The sequence below is a fragment of the Leopardus geoffroyi genome, chromosome D2, assembly GCF_018350155.1.
Source record: "Leopardus geoffroyi isolate Oge1 chromosome D2, O.geoffroyi_Oge1_pat1.0, whole genome shotgun sequence".
NCBI classification, from domain to species: Eukaryota; Metazoa; Chordata; class Mammalia; order Carnivora; family Felidae; genus Leopardus; species Leopardus geoffroyi.
Window position 1 is genome coordinate 22706305 of NC_059334.1, and position 22561 is coordinate 22728865.

At 37.0% G+C, this 22561-nt stretch overlaps 1 protein-coding gene across 3 annotated transcripts in view; it reads right to left on the bottom strand.

Moving 5' to 3' along the window:
* The window catches only part of ANK3 (ankyrin 3), a 687904-nt gene that overhangs the window by 443486 nt on the left and 221857 nt on the right, over nucleotides 1-22561 (bottom strand). Inside the window, exon 1 of one of the 3 annotated variants that reach the window (XM_045437496.1) lies at nucleotides 22124-22274. The exons of the other annotated variants lie outside the window; for them this stretch is intronic. Within the exon in view, the coding sequence (XP_045293452.1) occupies nucleotides 22124-22126 (3 nt within the window). The 5' untranslated portion in view covers nucleotides 22127-22274. Of the gene's footprint in view, nucleotides 1-22123; nucleotides 22275-22561 lie in introns of those variants that run through there. 3 annotated transcript variants of the gene reach the window in all.

Below are 22561 nucleotides of genomic sequence, written 5' to 3' on the forward strand. Positions count from 1 at the left end.
AGTACAGTCTCATCAATAAATGGTGTTGGGAAAGCAGGACAACTGCATGCAAAAGAATGAAACTGAACCATCTTACATCATACACAAAAATTAACTCAAAATGGATTAAACTTGAATGCAAGATCTGAAACCATGAAACTCCTAGAAGAAAACTGACAGTAAGCTTCTAGACATCGGTCTCGGCAATGTTTTTTTGTGTTGGTTGGGTTTTTTTGTTTTTTTGTTTGTTTGTTTGTATCGAACTCCAAAGGCAAGGGAAACAAAAGCAAAAATCAACAATTGGGACTACATCAAACTAAAAGGCTTCTGCACAGCAAGGGAAACCATCAACAAAATGAAAAGGCAATTCACTGAACAGGAGAAGATATTTGCAAATTATATATCTGATAAGGGGATAATATACAAAGAACTCCTACAAATCAATACCAAAAAAATCTGATTCTAAAAATGGGCAGAGGATCTGATTAGACATTTTTCCAAAGATATATAGATGGCCAAAGGAACATGAAAAGATATGTAACATCATTCATGATCATGGAAATGCAAATCAAAATCACAATGAGATATCACCTTACAGCCATTTGTATGGCCACTATCAAAAAAGCAAAAACAATAAATGCTGGTGAAAATGTGGAGAAATTAGCAAAATTAGTCAGAGGAATAAATACTGCCTTATTTCACTTCTAAGTAGAATCTGACAAAAACAAAAAACAAACCCAAACTTATAGATACAAAGAACAAAGTGGTTGTTTCCAGAAGGGAAGAGAATAGGGTTGGGGACAAAAAAAAATGCAGAAGATCAAGAGATACAAACTCCTTGTTATAAAATAAATAAGTCATGGAGATGTAATGTATAGCATGGAGAATACAGTCAGTAATATTGTATTAAAAATGAATGGTGGCAAGTGGTAATTTGACTTAGTGTGGGGATCATTTCACTATGTACACAAATATCAAATCACTATGTTGTACATCTGAAACTTACATAATATTATAGGTCAATTATACATCAATTTAAAAAATTGAGAATTTTCAATTTCTAAGTTAAGTTTTTAAGAAAAAATACTAATCCAAAGGGATGCATGTATCCTGGTGTTTCTCTAGTAGTATTAACTACAATAGCCAAATTATGGAAACAGCCCAAGTGTCCATCGACTGATGAATGGATAAAGATGTGGGATATATATAATGAAATATTATTGCTCAGCGACAAAAAAGAATGAAATCTTCTCATTTGCGATGATATTGATGGAGCTAGTGAGTATTATGCTAAGCGAAGTAAAACAAGAGAAAGATATGATTTTACCCATATGTGGAATTTAAGAAACAAAACAAATGAGCAAAGGGGAAAAAAGGGGAGACAGGGAAACCAAGAAACAGACTCTTAATTATAGAGAACAAACTGATTGTTACCAGAGGGGAGGTGGGTGGTGATGGGTTAAATAGGTGATGGGGATTAAGGAATGCACCTGTTGTGATAAGCACTGGGTGAGGTATGGAAGTGTTGAATCACTAAATTCTACACCTGAAATTAATATTATCCTGCATGTTAGCTAACTGGAATTTAAATAAAAACTTTAAAAATATATTTTAAAAAGAAATTATTACATAGTTACATCTAACAACTAATTTAAGATGACCCCAATGTTACTTTCCCCTTTATATCAAGTAAAATAATGATTTTTCAAACTATACATACACACATCTGTGTATTTTGCGGTTGTAAAAATGACATTTAACTATAACACTGGTACAGTTAAGTGTAGGGATGTAATCCATGAGGCTCACCATAGAACAATAATAAAGGCCACTAATTTTCAGCAAAGCAGTATGGTGGAAAATAGAGCACTGGAATAAGAACTAAGAGACGGAGGTACTCTGCTGACTATAACTCTGAGTATGTAAATCCAGGCAAGTCACTTAGCTCTGGGGTTCCAGTTTCTTTATGTGCACTGTGAGTGGGTTCCATTACATGCCATCCAAGCTTCCCTTGATCCTGACATCCTACAGGCTGCAATCTGTTTCTCCCCAGGTCTACACCTGTTCAGGAACCCGGTGCTCACCACAGATTATGACACCTCCAATTTTAGGAAGGCTCCAGGTCTCAACAAAGTCTGACTGATGGAACAGCAAGGAGAAGTCTATTTCTAGTCTTTCTCATAGGATATGAATGAAGCCCTGCAAACAGGCAGGGAGTCCCAGACATGTGGAAGAGATTATCCTCAGGGAAGAGTATAACAGTGCACTCAGTTCTGTAACACATCTGTATAAGGGGTTTCCGGGAAGACTAACAAGGGACCCAAGACTTCTGGGGGGAGATGGAGAGAGGTAGGCAGCTGGGGAAGGTGCTGTTGATAAATCACTCCTGAGCACAGCTCTCCCAGGGTGGGTTAGATGCCCCACCTACTGTTCCCATAGTCCCGTGAACAAATCTAAGCATTTGTCATGATTTATAATTAGCTGCATGAGCTGTCCGGGCAGAGACTGTGGCTTTCTGATTCACAGTGTATCTCCAGCATTCAGAAGTTTCTGACATGCTTCACTTGTGTTTGCTGGGAGAGGAATGATAACTTACGATGGCATGGGAAATATGAACACGATAGTCACACTGAGAACATTCTACCTAAAGTAGCTGTAGGGGTGCCTGGGAGGCTCCACTGGTTAAGTGACGGACTCTTGATTTTGGCTCAGGTCACGATCTCAAGGTGGGGGATCAAGTCCCGCATCAGCCCTGTGCTGGGCATGGAGCCTGCTTGGGATTCTCTCTCTCCCTCTCTCTGCCCCTCCTCCACCCACATATGCTCACTGGCACATGCTCTCTCTCCATCAAATAAATAAATAAATAAATAAATAAATAAATAAATAAATAAAATGGCTGTAAATTTTAAGTAGTACATTTAAAAAATGGGCTTTTTGGATACTAAAAAGGAAAGCTATAATTTAAGAGAACAGAGAAGAATAAGTTGGCAAAACAAAGGAAAAAAATGAAGCAGGAAGGGGGTTCTTGAAGAAAGAAGGCTTATTATTGAGAGATTGGAAAGGACAACTTCACTCAAATGGAGTCTGCCCTATAGGTGGATGTGACAGGTGCTGGTTATGCAAATCAGAAAGTGCTTTTTCCATATGCTAGCAGCAAGCTCTCTGAACAGGAATTCCTGACCGTGTTATAAATACATGCAATGGGAAGAATTATTAATTAGAACATAAGTGACAATTAAGTAAAAGAATAGCAAGAGTTCCTTATCAGTTTTAATGAAAATATTGGGCCTCCATTAAACTTTATAGTTATTAGTAATAAAAGTATGACCAAGTTTTATAAGCACACTTGAACAAGCCTTGATTTTATTCTGTCATCTATCTGCAGTCGATATTTTTAAATTCTAAGACATGGAATGTTAAGAAAAAAATTCTTTAACGATATGTATTAGAATAAAGTAAATTAATAACTTCTCTTACTGATCTATTTATTCATGCAAACACAAAGAAATCGGTGTCTCCAATTTTCAGCAGTATATGTAATAATACAACTTTTGAAAGATGCTTTTCAGAATAGAGTAACATTTATAGATAGACTCCCTATTCCTAAAAGTTATGTAGCAACTGTCAGTCTATATTATAGTTTTATAAACAAAATTAAATACTTTTATTAAATTTCCATGCTATTTATGCTTTAATGCTAATTTTTAAAAATTTTTAATTATAAATTTTGTTTAATGTTTTATTTATTTCTGAGAGAGAGAGACAGAGTGTGAGCAGGGGAGGGGCAGAGAGAGAGGGAAACACAGAATCTGAAGCAGGCTCCAAACTCTGAGCTGTCAGCACAGAGCCCAACGCGGAGCTCCAACTCACAAACCATGAGATCATGACCTGAGCCAAAGTTGGACACTTAACCAACTGAGCCACCCAAGAGCCCCTAATGCTAATTGTTTTAAGCAAAGGAGCAGCATATATTTTTTCCCAAATTTAATAATGCAAATATGTTAGTTGTTCTAAAAGTTATTGCTATGAGCAGTTATGTGGCAGGGCAGGGCAATTAAAAAAAAAAAAGAAGACTTAATATTTTAAAGGGGAAAAAAAACCCTCAACCATGTAGTGAAAAATCTATACTGTAAATCTTTGAAGACCTCAACTATAGTTTATTCATCCTGGATTACTCAGAATATCCAGTATTTAGCACATCACCTAGAATCACTCAATATATTATATGAAAGAAGAGAAACAGGGAGATGTGTAAAGGAAATAAAGGGAAAAAAGTAAAAATGGTCTCCAAGAGAAAATCAAAAATATCTCAGATAAACATTTGACCCAACTCTTCATTAAGACTAAAGCAAAGGAGTTTCCTAACACCTGAAAAGAATAAATCAAACAAGGCAGAAAAGACATGAACAATAGTTAAGCATGATCAATGGGCAGGAGTTTTAATAAATTAACAGTGCTTATCAATTAGTGCACATAAGGACCACTGTGGGCCAGAGGGAGGACTACCTGGTAAAACGCATATCTCCAGGTGCCCACTGATCAATCTGACTTGCAAAGTATATTTGGTGACCCCCAAGAATCTCTGGAAATTCGACTCAGGATCTTCACTTTTAATAAATTCCCTCAGATAATTTTGATGTTGTTGGTTCATAGGTTATCCTTTGAAATCCTGGGCATCTGATCAAAATTTACTATGAGATGAGAAAAAATATATACTTTAGACTTCAGGTTGAGGCTTTTTTCTACTACACCAAAAGAAAGTGAAGTACAAGGGGGAACAAAGACCTGTGGGAGAGAGTAAGGAATTTGAAACAAGTTTGAAGTGTTTAATTATAGGTGATAGATACCATCTGGATTTTCTCTGCTTATCAGCTAATTAAAATGTCTGCCAAAAGTAACTCAGTTTAAGAAACTCCCTTAGGCCAAGTTGTCTGTCACATGGAAGTATAAATGCTGGGATCAGTTTACACATGCCATAGAAGGAGTGGGAAGGTGAGTGGGAAAGGGCCATTGGGTGAAAGTCTGTGGAAGTTCTAGAAATCGGTCATCCCAGTAAGACAAAGATGCACCACACCTTAGACGAAGAGCTCTTAAAGATGTGAAGAAATGCTTAACAATTTCGGAAGTACAACTCACATACCATACAACTCACCAATTTGAAATTAAACTGTTGAATTCAACACTGTCAGCACATTCACAGCTGTCTGATTTTAGAACAATTTATCATCCCAAAAGAAACCTCACACCTATTAGTAAACAGCCCCAACAATCCCCTCTCCACTTCCAGCCTTAAGGAACCAGGAATCTACCTTGTCTCAATTGTTTTCCCTATTCTGGATATTTCATCTAAATGAAATAATAGAATATGTTAGCCTTTTGTGTCTGGCTTCTTTCACTTAGCACAAGCTTTCCAGGTTCATCCACCCTGCAGACGGTAGTATGCACTTCATTCCTTCTGCTGCCAAAAAATATATTTTTAAACCAAATGTTTACAAAATAAGCACTCTTATCAGAGTGCTTATTTATTCATGTATCAGACTAATATAACATATGCCAGTGGCTAAGTTGTATAAATCGATCTTATTTGATATACTTTGACATTACCAAGCATATTCTTGGCAGTTTTGCTCATATTTATAAATAGACTCCCACCAGAAATGGAGGCCATGTACTATATTTTTATACTAAAAAATGCATTTTAATAGCGTATTCTAGGCAAAACTACAACACTTTCATTCTTACCATGGTTGCATTTGAAACAAGTGGCCATAGCCCATAATCTCAAAACACTTGTAATACATAAGGGGGCAAACAAAAGTGAATAACAGTACTTCAAACCAAAACATAAATGTGCAACTAGCTTATGCTGAAACAGCCACTAGGATCAAGAGCCTCACTGAGATTCAGTGAGTTTGATCATCGGTGTCTAAACATACAAATTCTGAAAGGGCAGGTACACTTTACTTGTTTGTAGATAACATCCCAAGCATCCCAAGCCAGTGCAGTAAAAAAGAAAAAAAAAAAGAAAATTAGTTTTTTGTTTAGTTATTTTGTTACATGTTACAGGTTGTTGTATTCATTATGATGAATAGTTTTTAAAACAAGTTTCTTATGAAAATAATTTATACTCATTTTAAAGATATGGAAAGATTAAATCATCATCTGTGATCACCCTATTTAGACAAAAGCCACAGCTTTTAGCACATTACGTTCTAGCCTTCTCTCTGAATAAACGGATATATTAATTGTTGTATATATAGTTTGAGTCATATTTCACTATTGCTACTGGGAAGAACTTAAACCTGTATGTACATAAAATTTAAAAGGCCTTTAAGTATTTCACATTTTCACAATCTTATTCACATGATCTTACTTACAACATATCTGATATATAGTATGTACACGGGGTCCAAAAGAAAGCATATGCTTACAAATGAAGTACTAGCTCTCATAAGATAATGTTCCATTAATAAACTTCCTAAAATAAATTTTCCTTGTAGGTAGAAAGCAAAACAAAGTCCTGCTATGATCTGAAGTTATGCTCATGTATACTGAACAGGACAAAGCCTTCCCCCCCACCCCACCCCCCACCCATTTATTCATCAGGGCACACAGGTAAACCAAGGTGACCTTGACAAGGTTTGCTTCAGTAATCCCAGCTTGTCCCTTCTCCACCCTGTTTCTCCCGGTGCACACCCCTATTCCACCTGTGGCACCCACTGCTTTCCACTACTCTCCTTACCCAAACCAGAGAGGGTGGTAGTAGGATGATACTGAGTTGGAGGCAGTAGCCTGGGCTACTTACTGGTCACAGCTCTAGCTCCTTAGATGAGCAGTGGTATCATTGAAAGCACAACTGTTTCAGCAATAAAAGTGAGAGCTCTTCGTCAGTGGCTCTCAAGACCCCTGTCTTGTCCAGATGGGCACCCTCTAAAACCTGGTTGGCACATTCTCAGTGTTCCCCAGCCCTACTGAACCAGAAACTCTGGGGCAGGGGCCAGCAAATTTGTTTTAACATGCATCATGCCTCTGATAAAAGTTTGACCACACTGCTCTGTACTCCCTCTAACTTCCTGCACATCTCCTCTGCTACCCTCACTTCTGAGAAAAAGCACTCAGAGACTCACGGAGACTCAGAAGGACACAACCAAGCCTCCCCCCATCCTTATCCATGACCGCACCTTACCCATGACCTTTCTCAAGCTGGTCCCTCCACCTGTGCACTTCTCCCACCCTCTCTCCTACTCGAGTACATCACTTCACGACTTCTCCTTTCTCTTTTATTCAGCAATATATTTCCCTTCAACTTTATCATTTTTATTAGCATACAAACTTGCTGTTATCCGCCCCCCCAGCCAAAATAAATCCTTTTAATCTCTATTTCCCTTGCTAGCTACTTCCACTAGCTTTATAAACTGAAGTATGATTAATATACAATAAAATGCACAGATTCTATGGGTTCAGGTTAGTAAGTTTTGAAAACTGCTGAAACCCATGTAAACACCACCCAAAACAAATTGTAAAGCATCTCCATCACCCAAGAAAGTTCCTTCCTGCCCCTTTTCGATCAATTCCACTTTATCCACTCAGGCCACTGACCTGATTTATAGAACTAGAAGTAATTTTGCCTGTTCTATGGCTCCATAGAAATGGAATCATATAGTCTGTACTCTTGCATCTGGCTTCTTTTGCTCAACATAATGTATTTGATATTCACCATATTGTTGTATATCAGTTATTTGCGCCTTTTTATTCTTTATTACCAAATAATATTCCATTATATGAATCCACTATCCTCTGTTTATTCTTTCAGTGTCAGTAGATATTTAGACTGGTTTTAGTTCATATTATGACTAGGGCTACAGTGAACACTCATGTGCAAGTCTTTTCTGAAACTGATTTGTGTTTGATAAACATATACAGTAAGGGAATCTGGGTTATGTGTCCTGAATAAACCTATTTTTAAGTTTCAGAGTCAGCAAAATGCACGAATACTTTTGCCCTTAAGGCTTTAAACTGTTCAATCAAAATCGCTGCCACTATGAATGCCAAGCTAATCACAGTTTTATAGTGTTTGGGAGAAATACAGAACTTCTTTCTTGATCCATAAATATTATACCAAACATTCTTTCCATTCTTTTCTATCCCCACCCTAATAATACTTTGTGCTTACTATGTTTAGGACTGGGTGTGAATAAAAACTGCTCAAGGAACTGTTGGTATAGAGGGGGAAATTAGACAGGATGGACAGTGCAGTGAAATATTTTAAGTGCAAGAATAAAAATATGTATCAGGTAAAGTGCTTCCCAAGAAAAAACTGACCATATGATTGAGACACAGGAAGGGATGGTGACTAAGAGCACAGATCCAAGAGCCAGACTAAGGTCAAATTCCACTGTCATTGCTTTTAGCCTTTGAGCAGATGACTTCATCTTCGTGCCTCAGTTTCCTCAATGAGATAGAGATAGGAGTGCCTACTAATAGTGTTTTTTTATGGTTTTATATGTATAAAGCACTTAGAATAGTGTTTATGCTATTTATATACACATACATGCATGCTTTATATGTGTATTTCTATACACCAAGTAGTCACCATTGTTATCATCATCACCGACACCACCATTGCCTCCTCCTCAGTTCTCCTGGGGACATAAAAGGAGTAGAATTTTGAAGTCTTTAAGAAGGGGATAGTGATTGAGCTGGGACATAAAAGTAAATGAAACAGCAGGAACACAGGCACTGTCAAGAATACCACTGCATGTTTGGGGGGAAAGTAGGAAAAACTAAATAAAATACAAGGCATGAGATAAGGCTAGGACATGGAAAGGAATTTCACTCGACAAAGGGGAGCTTCTGACTACAAGTCAGAAATTATCAGATGCATTTTTGGGAAGTTGACTGAGTAGAGATGAAGAAATTGGAAGAGGCTGTAGCATGGAAGGAGAGAGAGAGAGAGAGGAGTTAATGACCAGCAATCATAAGAGCCCAAAGGGAGGCAGCAGAAACACGGACAGGAGAAGGAGGAGAAGAGGCCAAGAGAAGATAAGGAAGAATCAAAAGATTTTGGCTACTGATTGAGTGGTCAAACAGGACTCCTGGGGTCTTAGCTTAAATGATTTGTCAAGTTAAGAGTAGAAAAGTTGGAATTGTTAGGTAAAGATAATCAGCTCAATTTTGGACTGTAATGGACTTGAGACTTTGTTGGCAGTTTCAAGTTCAGTTTTCCAAGAAGAAACTAGATGTATAGATATGAAAAGCTAAAAATATTTTGGGTTGAGTGTATAGATGTGGGAACTATTTTCACACATCAAGGTGGTAGTTAAGCCATGGGGGTGGATAAAATTATACACACACAGAGTATACAGTGAGAATAGGATTCTCAAACACAAAGCTCGGGAATATAATATTTTATTTTATTTTAAAGTTTATTTTCATTTGAGAGAAAGAGAGTGAGTACGAGGGGGGCAGAGAGGGAGAGAATCCCAAGCAGACTCCACAGTGTCAGCACAGAGCCTGACACAGAGCTTGTCTAACCAACTGTGAGATCATGACCTGAGCCGAAATCAAGTCCAACGCTCAACAACTGAGCCACCCAGGTGCCCCAGAAATATAACATTTTAAAGTTAGCAGGGTTTCTGTTACTTGGTGTAGAAAACACCCTGACTGATAAAAGGTATCACTGGAGATGGAAGGAAATAATTAAACTGGAAAGAGGAAGAGAGTGCTATTATTGAAACCCAGAGAAAAAATAAAAAGCTTCAAAATGAAAAGAAGCACAAGAGATATTATCTGATCTTTGAATCATGTGTACATATGTATGTGAACATTGTTTATATTGACATATGTTTCTCTATATATCAACATATAGGTGCTCTTCCTCTCTCTTGATCATTGTATTTATAAAAACATTACTAAATATTTACTCATTCTCTCTGTCCCCAAAATCTAACCTGATGCCTGGCACGTAAGCTTGCGGTAAATATTTGTAGGGTAAATAAAAACTGGTTCCAATAAAGTGTGTAATTTTAGGCTTCCTTTTAAAAATTTGATCAGTTTTATTGTTAATTAGTTACTATGGGAGATGGTCTCTCAACTACCTTCAATAAATACACACTTTAAAATGTAGGAATCTTGACATTTATGTCATGGTTTCATATTTTTAATTACTCCTACTGAAAGTTAATATTATGTATACCATAGATTTGATGTCATAAATACATAGTTAGGTATAGCCTAATACCAACAGTGACTTTACCATTCTAAATCACCACAGAATAAGATTAATTCTACAGGGATTAGCAAAAATACTTACAAGCCTAGATTTCTTCTAGCTTCAAAAGAACTAAGAAATCTAACAATACTTTCTCCAAAGAATCAGAAATAGCAGAAAGTAGGAAAAAACCTTTTTTTCATTCTTTTGTAAGAGAGAGAAACCACTATTTCCTGTAAGATATATCCACAAAGTGGCAAAAAGTTCATATCAACAGCAAATTGCAATTGTCTGATAGTACAGACGGATAGGGCAACTTTAAGAAGTTCCATACAAAGCTTTACAAACCAAAACTAACACTTCAAGGTCAATTCCTATAGAACTACACTAAACCCCTACGGTTAAGATTTAGGCCATGGTTGTAGAAATTTACTATTCAAAGTGTGGTCCATGGACCAGCAACATTGACACTGCTTGTGAGTGTATTGAAAAGCAGATTTGTGGGCTCCACCCAGACCTACTAAATCAGAATCTACATTATTGACAGGACCCTTAAATGCTTGGTAGACACATGACCATTTGTAAAGCACACTTCTGGAATATTCTCCATTTGACCTCTTGCTTTAATTCTCATTGAAAGCATACCAAGCCCATGATTCATGATAGCTAGCCTAAAACTCTAGTGCAGTGCTCAGTTCGTTGTGCATGTAGGGTTCCAGCAAAAAAGCAGAAGTCCAAGAGTCTGATTCAAAATCAAACAATAACATGACAGCTACCTTTTTATGAAGTACTGTGAAAACACTGGGTATGATTTGTAATACTTAGATTAAAAAGAAAATTTCTATAATTTCACTGCAAATTCCAATATGGTAGAGGGAGGAGAAAGAAAAATAAATTTGCAATTATATAATTATAACATACAGTGGGGCAAAGAGTGTTAAAAGACATGGAGATTCAAGCAGAGAAGCAACCGTTAGTTATGATTCTTTAGAAGACTCCAGAGGCTTGTCCTTAATAATTAACTTATCTTTCCAAATCCCTGTTTCAGAGGTATGTAATAGGTGTTCCTATAGCTGATGTAATCTAAATTAAGGACAGATCCCTGATGTCTGTATGTTTCTTTTTTTTTTTTTTTTCTTTTCTTCACCACCTCCTGGCCCTGAGATTTCAATAGCAAACTGCCTACTCCTAATTTAAAAAAAAATTTAAGTAAACTCTACCCGACTCAAAACAAATCATCGTTAAAAACAAGCAAGGCAAAATTAAATGTATTCTACTCCCTATTTCTTTATAATCATTATTTCTTCATAATTAGAAACCTGCATGGTATTCCATCTCTGGGGAAATCTAATCTGCTCACTTTTCTCCAAAATGACTTTAAGAAGGAAATCTTCCGTATGAACATTAGCCTTCCTTTTTATTATTATACCTCAATTCATTCAACTTTAATTACTTTAAAGGCAAGACAACTTTCCTTTCAAGATAAGAAACATGTTGCACTATTTGGTATACTTCACACAATATCCTGAGACCCCCAAAAAAAAAAATCATCCTAATTTACCAAGGAGAAAAATGTAAGGCATGGCAAGGTTGAATTGTTTGGCTAGTAGGTAATTCAGAGGCAGATAGGGCCTGGGTCTCCCATTTCTCACCCATTTGTACCACATCTTTCCTCCTTATACATTACAAACATTTAGACAGATGATCGCTGAAGATTACCACTGATGTTCACTTCTGAGAAAGGACTTCACACAGGAAGAACGTCTTCATTTTTGATACAACACAGGCTTTTGCAGGGGTGGGGCAGGGAATGGTCCAAATGATTTGAAATAAATGTGCGTCTGATATCAGTCCTATCAATGGCACACTCAAGAGTGATTGTGGTTGTCCTGGTACGTAATTACATTGAAAAATGCTCAAAGGCTGGGGTGCCTGGATGGCTCAGTGGGTTGAGCGTCTGGCTCTTGGTTTCACTCAGGGTCAAGATTTCATGGTTCGTGGGCTTGGGCCCTGTGTCAGACTCTGTGCTGGAGGTATAGAGCCTGCTTGGGATTCTCTCTCTCTCTCTCTCTCTCTCTCTCTCTCTCTCTCTCAAAATAAACATTAAAAAAAAAAAAAAGCTCAAATGCCAACAACAGATAGCACACAAAATGAAGTCCTAGGAAGCCACGTGTACAGATTTTCTTCTTCTAAGTTTGTGATATAAATGAGCATGACAATGTGTAAAGCAAAAGCCTAGAAGGGAACTCAACACATGCATGATCACTCTTTTAAACTTTGTTCTTATTTCATTTTCATATTCCCACAAGTGGCTCTCAAGGTTCTTCTAAAGAAAAACAAGAGGGCCCCTCTGTTTCAAATTTTGTGTAGTAATAATATTCATCCATTAAAAATGTTCAGTTGATTAGCACTACAGCCTTCTTTTTTAAATCAGAAATTCAGGTCCCCTTCCCAGCTTGAACAAACTACCTAGGGGATTCTGATGCACAGAGTTGGAAAAGCAAGGCCCTAAATCACAATACAGGGATTAGGATGTACCAGACAAAGTACAACAAACTCAGCAAGACAAAATATGGTTGCCATAAATCACCAGTGAGATTTCACCCCTGCAGCTCAGACAATAGAACCTTCGGCATCTCTCAGTAAAACAAAATATTTTTAGAGGTTTTATCTACAGTTGTGTCTTCCCCTCATGGGAGCATCCGTTATCACCGTCAGACTCCTGACAATCCACCCACAATCCCTACCTCCAAATTGCCTCTCAACCTCTTTTCTCCTCCAGTTTTTTCCTAAGCCTCTTTCCCATCTCCACCTCCCTACCCCCAGATCTTCATCTCCTTTGTCCTTGAACTGGTACTCTCACTCCTGAGGTATTACTGTAGCTCAAAGAGAATTTCATAAGAAAACAAACTCTCATTTACAAATCATTTTTTTTGTGATGGGCATCTCCTTAAATATGCTGAATCTGGGCAGAACACTGCTTCAAAGAGAGGATTTGGGAATGAAATGGCAAATCTGAGGTTAGCTTATTTTCACATCTAACAATAAATTTTGCAATGCATCCATAAACTCTTATTCAACATTCTATCCCATTCCATTGTCTTTAACTGACTTGACTGATTTCCCCAGGTAGACTGCCATTCAAAAAGCTAGTTATCATTATAAGCTATTAAAGTACCAAGTTTCAATGTGGCCATTAAAATAGATTTGTAAAAAGACCAATATAGACATATTAAGGATAAAGATGAGAAGAATTTCACATTGACCCAATGAAAATGATTGATTTCAATGAAAATATGCTTGTCACATCAAGTAATTTAAACAATCTAGTCACATTATCTTCTTAGTCACAGTGTAGTAAAGTGGCAATGAACTGTTCATTTATTCATTGCTATAGTCAAAGTCCCAGTTGTATGGTCCTCCACGATGCTGCAAGGAAGCTAGATTAAAATGTGTTCCTGCCCTCACAGGGTCCAGTGGCCTAGATATGTTTATAAAAATTAATTGGCCAGTATCCTAGTTACCTGACAAAAATAATCTCCTTCAAAAAGGTCATGAATAAAGCCATATAAATTATTTCTAAAGAGTCCCAAGAATCTTATGCCATGATGCAAAAAAGAAATTCAGTTTGTTCATATCCAGTATGATCTGGGCACCTGTGAGTAGAAATTATCAGTCTTCCATAAAGCATATGATTTATAGTGCTAATTACATACATGTTTCTATACATACATGTTTTCATCAATAGTCAGAAAAGGAAACTAAGAAGCTCAGCTCTTAAAAACTGAACAATTTGTGAGACATTAGAAATGTCCTAATCAAGGAGTCAAATATCCAAATCGTATCGATTTGGTTTGACCTTTTCCGTCCAGATCAAAATGTGAGAGACATGGAAGGAAAACACCAGTTTAATAAAAGCTACTTAAAACAAAATGTTCCCCCAGTGCTGGCACCTCTTCCCCTCCTATGTTCAGCCTGCAGTGTCATGCATGGTCTATAGAGAAGCCAGATTCTAAGAGCATCTGAATGCTACAGTTCTGAGGGACTTGTTCAAAGACAGGAAAATGGAAAGCTTGGCCCACTTTAGTGGAATATTTTAAGCTCAAGTTAGTGTCTTATTAGTATAAAAAAATCTCAAATATACACAACATATAGAGGGCTGCATAATTAATCTGTGAAGCTAAGTAGTGGGTGCACAGTGGTCATCAACATAAAAACAATCTCGTTCTGGCCAGAGGGCTCACAATCCCTCCCACACAGACACCTACTAAATTATTTTAAAGAATCCAGAAGTATCTTTCAGAAACATCTAGGTTAACTAAATGCCACCTATTATAAAACAGACAACTACAGCACTTACCGAAATCAAGAGATCTTGACTAAATTACCTGAGCTGCTGCTGAACCTATTATTGACCAGAAAAAGCTAGAATGTTTGATTTACCCACTGATAACACAGCATTATAGATAGGGAAGGAAGATCAAGGCTTGCACTGTGTGACTGGAGTAGTCCCAAGAAAAATGATCCCTGACCGCAATCATTCTTCCCCCATACCTGTCCCCCAAATCTGTCTTATTAACTAAATTTGTACCACAAATGCTATTCATCTGGGTTTTGTAAACTGAATTTTGGGAAGGGGTAACACACTAAGCAGCTGTCAATCATATACATCCAACCTCAAATTACTCTTTTGGCTTTTTTTTTGGAGACAACTAGCATGATGAAGAAACGAGAGTTTTGGTTTATGTGAAGAATTAGGAATATATTTTAAACATAGATGAACTGAGGTTAGCAGATACCTTGTACATAGAATAAAAGGCTTGGGGGGGGGGGTGGGGAGATGGAAACACAGAAATGGTGGGAGGGTTCCAAAAGCTATTCAACTGTTGGACACCTCCCAGGCCCCACCAACACACTAAGGGCAGGCACTGAGAACACATGCCTGAAAACAGAGCAAGGTTTTGAGACAACAGAGAAACCCTACAGCAGTGATTTTTGAAGGCAATAAGGGGATCACCAGCACTGACACGACTGAGATCGTTTTCGATACAGATTCCCAGGCCCTGGCCCATACCACGCCCCGCCCCCCCTCAACTGCCCAGTCAGAATCTCTACTGGTGAGATGTAGGAATCTGCATCTTATAACAAGTACTTCAGGTAATTCCTACAATGCCGAAATTTGAGGACCACTGCTCTAGAAGGTTTTAGCACCTGTCCTTGAAGGACTCAAGTAGTCACCTTGAAGCCTCTCTGCACACATACCTAATACAGTGCTTCTCAAGGAGATAATTGAGCGCGGTAACTTTATCCCTTTATTAAACAGATGTTACTACTTGAAAATGCTAACTACCTTGAGAGATGCAAAAACCAGATAAATATTCTGCCTTCCAGGACTTTACATTCTCAACTTAATTATGTCATCATTAAGTTGGGTCACTAAGAAGAGGGCATAAAGGATGTCATAAAAAAAATTCAAAGTTATTCTTTACCAATAGGTGAATTTGCTGCAGTCCAAATCAACACATTTCTGAGAGCTTTGACTTTAAGGTAAGGCAAAGAGAAAGGGGGTGAGGAAGGAATGGCGCTGAGAGCAGACACGAGGTGAGGGGACAGAGTGTACATATCAGTACTGAGCCCTCATTCTAATCTACGTCCTAGCAGAATGAGAACTATGTTACAGGGAACCCCCTTCCCAAGGGGAGTGCATTTTCCTTCCCGTATCATCAACCATGGTGCTGCCAAAGGGGAATACACTTCACAGAAGGGGCAGCACTTCACAGTGAAGAGTAGTCCTTTCCAAGAGGACACGTTCCAGAACTTGTTCTAGATACTGGAGAAGATCTGAATTCAACCAAAATAATAAACAGAAAATACTTTATCTAATACTTTTGACTAGCTAGAAAAGTCTTAGCCCACGTGGCAAAGCTTTCTGAAGCCTGGGGGATGAGCTGACAGTAACCACAGTGCCAGAGCTCTGCCACGGTTGAGGTGATCACAGCCATAATCACAACTTCCAGACCACAAGATGCAAGTGCTTACTCTACCTTAATAACAGCATAGCTCGTAGCAAAGAGGAGCCAGTAAGAACTCCCTAAATTCATAACAGGATTTGAAAAGCAGAGAGTTCATTTAGAAGATAATACACAGCTCCAGATTTACACAGATCTGAGTCATGTTCTAGTAGTAGGACCTTAGGCCTCAGTTTCTTCATCTGTGAAATGGAATAATAATACCACACACTAAACAAGTGTTATGAAGATTACATGAAATATCTATAAAAAATGTTTGGCAGAATACTTGGCACTAAAGAAGGCTCTCTGGTTAACTAATCTAACTACAACCTTTTGGTTCATCATATATATTTGCTAGAAATTACATATGCATGTTTAAGTATGTAGCCTTAAGTCTGTAACTTTATATATTTGAAAGTTTGCATCCATTTTTACTCATGTAGAAAGACAATCAGCAGACAGGTTGATTGTGCTTCTGTTGATATGTTCTCTTTAAACTTATTAAATTTAGTTTTCATCATTAGAGGACTCTGGCACACAAAGAGCAAATTTTTGAATAAATAACTATCACTACTCAAAAACAAACCCCAATAAACTAATGGAGTCCAAGTTTTAAATACAGATCTGACAGAATTCACTACGAAGGTTTTTAATTTTTTTTTTTTCAACATTTATTTATTTTTGGGACAGAGAGAGACAGAGCACGAACGGGGGAGGGGCAGAGAGAGGGAGACACAGAATCGGAAACAGGCTCCAGGCTCTGAGCCATCAGCCCAGAGCCCGACGCGGGGCTCGAACTCACGGACCACGAGATCGTGACCTGGCTGAAGTCGGACACTCAACCGACTGCGCCACCCAGGCGCCCCACTATGAAGGTTTTAATGAAGGGAACAGCCATTAGTTATCATCAATAGTAAAACAGCAGTGATGACATTCTTTGATCATTTCCTACATATAAGAACTAGGAAAGCACTTAAGCAGACTGTCTCACTAAATCCTCATAACAATTTTTAAGACCAAGGTCTATTTTCACCATTTTACAGATCAACAAAATGGGGCTTCTCAGAAATTCGTGTAAATTTTCTAGAATCACATGTGTAAGAACAATTTCAGTCCACCCAGTGTGAACCTGGAGCCTGTGTTCTTGACCAGAAAGCTATACTGCTTAAAATCCAGAACTGGACTTCTGCATCTCCAAATCCAAGTTCATTCCATGTACTATGGAGCCTGGATAGGTACTATCACTATAATTCAGCCTATTAGAAACCAGAGTCAAAATCCCATTAGATTGCACATTCTCCTTTTAAAGTCTCCCCACTTTTACAATGAGATGAGGCCTTCACAAGCTGTTTCCCAAGTGTTCATATTTCCAGATGAGATGCCCATCCACAGTGAAAACATTCTTCAGATGGTACCCTCTGGAACTATCATTTGGCTGGGTGACAATGAGTCTTCTATTATCCTTTCCAGCTAATGGGATACCTTAACTCCGTTCTATTACACTTTTTTTAAAGGTCCATAAAGAATGATCCTGAAAGTGAGAATTTCATGTGTTATGACTAAGAGATGATGAATTAAAATATCAAAATATAAGGGGCAACAAAATGGATCTACCAGGGTTTGTAAGCAAACCAAACATCCATCATCATGTTTTCTTGTGATCTATTTTATTCCTAAGTGATATGTGTTAGATGTTTACCCAAAACCTGAACGCATTTAATATAGCAATGGTAGGAAAAACCTTGATGGGCTAAGATCCTAATGGCAGGTCTGTGTAACTAGGACCTCTCTAGCATGAGGATATCTGCTCATAACAGGGCAGTGTGTGGGCCGCAGCTTCCATCTGGCTGGTCATTTACAATTTATGACAAATATGAGGAATGCAGCTTTCTTTATGCATTTAGAGGCATTGAGTGTCCACTTTTCTTCCAGTATTTCCTGCATCAATTAATTGAAGTTGACTTCTCATTCCAAAGGATTTAATTACCATAAAGACTTAATGAGCAGGAAAAGGAAAATAAAGAAATTTCTTTTAAATATTACGGTGAGATAAAGAACAAATTGATGGTTATCAGAGGGGAGGTGGGTGGGGGATAGGAAAACAGGTGATGGGGGTTAAGCAGTACATCTGTTGTGATGAGCACCGGGTGATGTAGGAATTGTTGAATCAGTATAGTGTGCACCAGAAACTAACATTGTATGTTAACTATACTGGAATTACAATTTAAAAAAATTACAGTAAGAGCTCTATTTGAAGAATGGAATGAAGTTTGTTACTAAACAAATGTGGTTGAGATACTGAGAGGATCTATATAAACCTCATCTATGAGGTATTCTTATTGAAAATGTTAAAACTGAATATAGTCAACCGTTCAGATCCAACTTCCGGTTTACAAGTATGTGGGAATGGAGGAACAAATTACAGGACACCACCAACAGGAAACAAGAAAAACGCAAAATGCAGAATATTCCAGAGGATGTTTGACCATGTTTCATCAAATCAATGGCAAGAAAAAGTAATAGAAAGGAGGAGAGGAAATTGTTCTGAATTTTAAGAACCTTGAGTGATACAACCAAACGCAACAAGTGGAAACTTGTCTGAACCTGGATTCAAAGAAACCAGCTACAGAAAGTCATTTTTGAGCCATATGAGAAATTTGAACATAGACGAGGTATTAGAGGGTGTAAAGAAATTATTATCGATTTTCCAGGTGTGATGATAGTGTAGCTAAATGTAAGCAAATGTCCCTTTTCCTTGACATGCATGGTGAAGTATTTAGGAGCAAATGACATGTCTAAGATTTGCTTTAAAATAGGTCAAACCCTCCAAAAACAGTACAGTAATTACAGAAAAATCTTGATAATTGGTAAATCTGTGATGATGATATTTGCATGACTCTCTTTTTGTGTATAATGAAATTTCATAGTGAAAATTTTATTTAAAGAGAATCTAGAATGCTAGACGTATACAACTATTGTGCAAAGTATTTTACATCGACATGAATTATAAAACACATGATTGTTGAAAATTTTAACATGAAAGAAAGATATGTAAAATTATGCTTCTGAAAGAACTCATATTTTACTCAAATTCATTTATATCATTTGACTAAGTTTGTTAAACACTAATCTCTTATTTTGCCCACCAAGATCTATTTTCCTTTAGTTTGTCTTTAATATTTTAATACATGAGGGCTAATTATTGTCCAAAGTATTAGCTATTCTTCTTAGAACATTACAAGGGAAATGCAACTAAAAGTTATTGTCACAATTATGAATTAAACTTTATATTTATTAACATTTCCAAACTTAATGGTAGCCATTTGCTATGCCATTTGTATGGTTACTTAGGAAGCAAAGTCTGTCACAGTCAGAGGTAGGGTCCAGAGGTACAGCAAATGTCCTATTTATCCCACAACTCCAACTAGCCTACAATCTTCCAGTTTCTTTTAGATGCCAAGATTTAGTATTTACAACAGAATACTCTGAGAGGAGTTAGGATTTTACGGACAAAAAATTTTCTTTCTGTTTAACAAAAACTCAACTTTGTGTTTTCCAACCTCAATTCAAAATATAATTCCAAACAGATTAGGTGACCTATCTCGGTTTACACAGTGAAAAGGTGACGATCACTTGGGATAGGTTCAAACTTGTCCACTCAGCCCTCAAAAACAACCTGCTTCTACAGCTACCTGGGTCAAGTTTCTTCTTCCAGTTAAGTAACTATTCATATTCATAGTAAAGCCTAAAATCCATTCCACAGAGGAGCACAACAGAGCCTAAACGAAACTGATTTTTAGTGTTTACATTTGAAAACATGAAATGCTGAGGAGAATGCTCACTGACGTAGCAAAATTTCAAAAATATTTTTTCCTTCCCGTTCAGTGGCATTATTTTAATAATAAAGGAAGTCACTGTCCTGCTATAAAGACCACCAAAATGATTCAGCTCCTACAAGGAGAACAGCTTGGTCACCATCAGCACCACTTAAAGGACTGTGCAACACATCACAAAAATCAGTCAAGTAAATTTCAGAGGGCTCTAGAACGCTCCCCCAAGACTAACAACTGTGGCAATTTCTGAACTTCTATTAAAGAGAAACATGACTGGGGAATTGCTAGGACAGAAGATGATATAGTATAAACCATATACTCCAAACAAATGCAATTTATTGATATTTTAAAAGTTATCTTCAAGTTTCTTGGAAGGCTCTAAAGAACCTCGGATTTCCCCAAAGGCCAAAGCCTCTGAATTTCTGTAGCTCAGTAACTCAGGAATGACTTTGCTTCTAATAAGAATGGAAAACTTGTCACAGAATACCCTAGTAAAATCTACGATACTAGGAACCGATGATATGTTATATATTGGGTCCAAGCATAATGTTGATTGAGATTGATTTCTGATGAATAAACTATTAATAAAATTTACAACATACAAGATGAGCATACAAGATGATACCTTCAGAGGTCTGAGGTTCATGACCAATTCTCTCAAGGCCTCATTGTGAAAGTTCTGTTTTTATGTCCTATTTTTTTTCAAGGATATTTCTCATTAGTAGTAAAACAAGTTATGTTGTAAATGGTAACATTGTATTTACTTATAAATCAGAGCTCTTTTGTTTGTGATCTGTGAAAGATAACATTTTGTTGAGAAAATAGCCACCATTATAAAAGATTTATTCACACATCCATGTAGCATTTAGAAATTTGCTGTTTGAAAGTGTCAGATGTACAAAACTTAGTGCTTTCAGAGGGGATTCATTTCTACTAAAGTAAAACTCAAAGATTAATGCCACAGCAGCATAACAGTTAAGAATTAAAGGAATCATCTTGAAATAACCATCATCTAAACGTACCGTTTCTTCTAAGAAAATAGAGTCAGTCAGCATTTGCAGTACTTTTAACATTGAGCCTCTCTAGAGTAAGATTTCTAAAGGTAATGATAATATTTCTTTTCCTTTATCTCAGCTATAAGGAGAAACCAACACATTCATATATTTTCTAAGTATGTCAAGCTGAAAACATACTTATGCGTATTTCAAAAGAAAGCTTGTATGCAATATCTGTTCTCTAATAAAAAGAACAACAACCCACCAAGAATTTATATTTAAATAAGTTTTGTGGTCTATTTTTAATCAGAGTGAAAAAAACAATTCTCAACCAAAAGAAATGGCCAGCTAGTGAACTGAACTCCAAATTTCAAAAAACACAGAAGTGTCACTACATTTTTAACTCTTAGAAATTAACAATGGAAATATTTAAAGGATATAACAGTCCTAGAATACTAAAAAGATACGTAATACTTCAAAAGTCTTTCATGACAATATATCTTTTCAGTAGTGAATCGAATAGAAATTCATATTCCTATTTAGATTTAAATACCTTTAGATTCCTTTCTAAGTATAGATCTGATATTTGAGTGTCTACCTAGTAAATAGTTTTCAAATCTTTAAAAAGAAAACTCTAATTATACTTCTGTAATTTAGAACTCTGAATTTAAAAAAATCTAATAATATTCTAGTCCTCAGGCAACTATTAATTTAGAGTTTTACTCTGGCTGGGACCCTAGACCCTTCTCTATCAGCCCAGAGTTTCTTTTTTTGAGCTCTACAGACCATCTAGTGACAATTGTAACATCACTGTCGTATCATGATACTTAAAATTTCTTTCCAAACTGGCCATATGTGAAATACAATGTGTAGTGATACAGATTCATTTAAAACACCAAACGTTTTGGCCTTTTTAAGTTGTCCACCAGAAAGCACATCCAATAGGACTGCAAAGTAAATCTCATTTTCCATTCTTTCAGCTGTGCCAACTAGAGATGCTTACTAGAGCAACACCACCACTTTTGCTAGGGCAGGGAAAGGAAGTGGGTGCCCAGCTTGCATCATGAGGTGTAGTTAAAATGAACAAACACTTACCATCTCTCTCAGAACATACACTCCAATAGTATCCAAGTACCTGTATCTCAATGTTTTTTTTTAACTGCCTCGTTGAGCTGTAGTCCATAAACTGATAGCACGAGGAAGAGCCAGACAGGAAGCATAATGAGCAATGCCCAATGCCATGTTCACTTACCTACAAAAGGAAGAGCAAAGGTTTAAAACAGTCTAATCATGAAGGCACAATTCTCTCCCCACATGTCTACTAATTAGCTTTGACTTAAAGCAGATTATGCGATAAAGAAAAAGACAAATATAACCTTGAGGTCTTTAATAACATCATTTGAAAACAGAGGGTTCCTTCTCCCATGGACAAACTATGACTTCTTTAACAGGTACAAGTTAATTGGATACAGAAGTGGAGTCAGTATTTTCTTTATGATGAGGTGATAAAATGATTCTTCCACAGTGCAATGA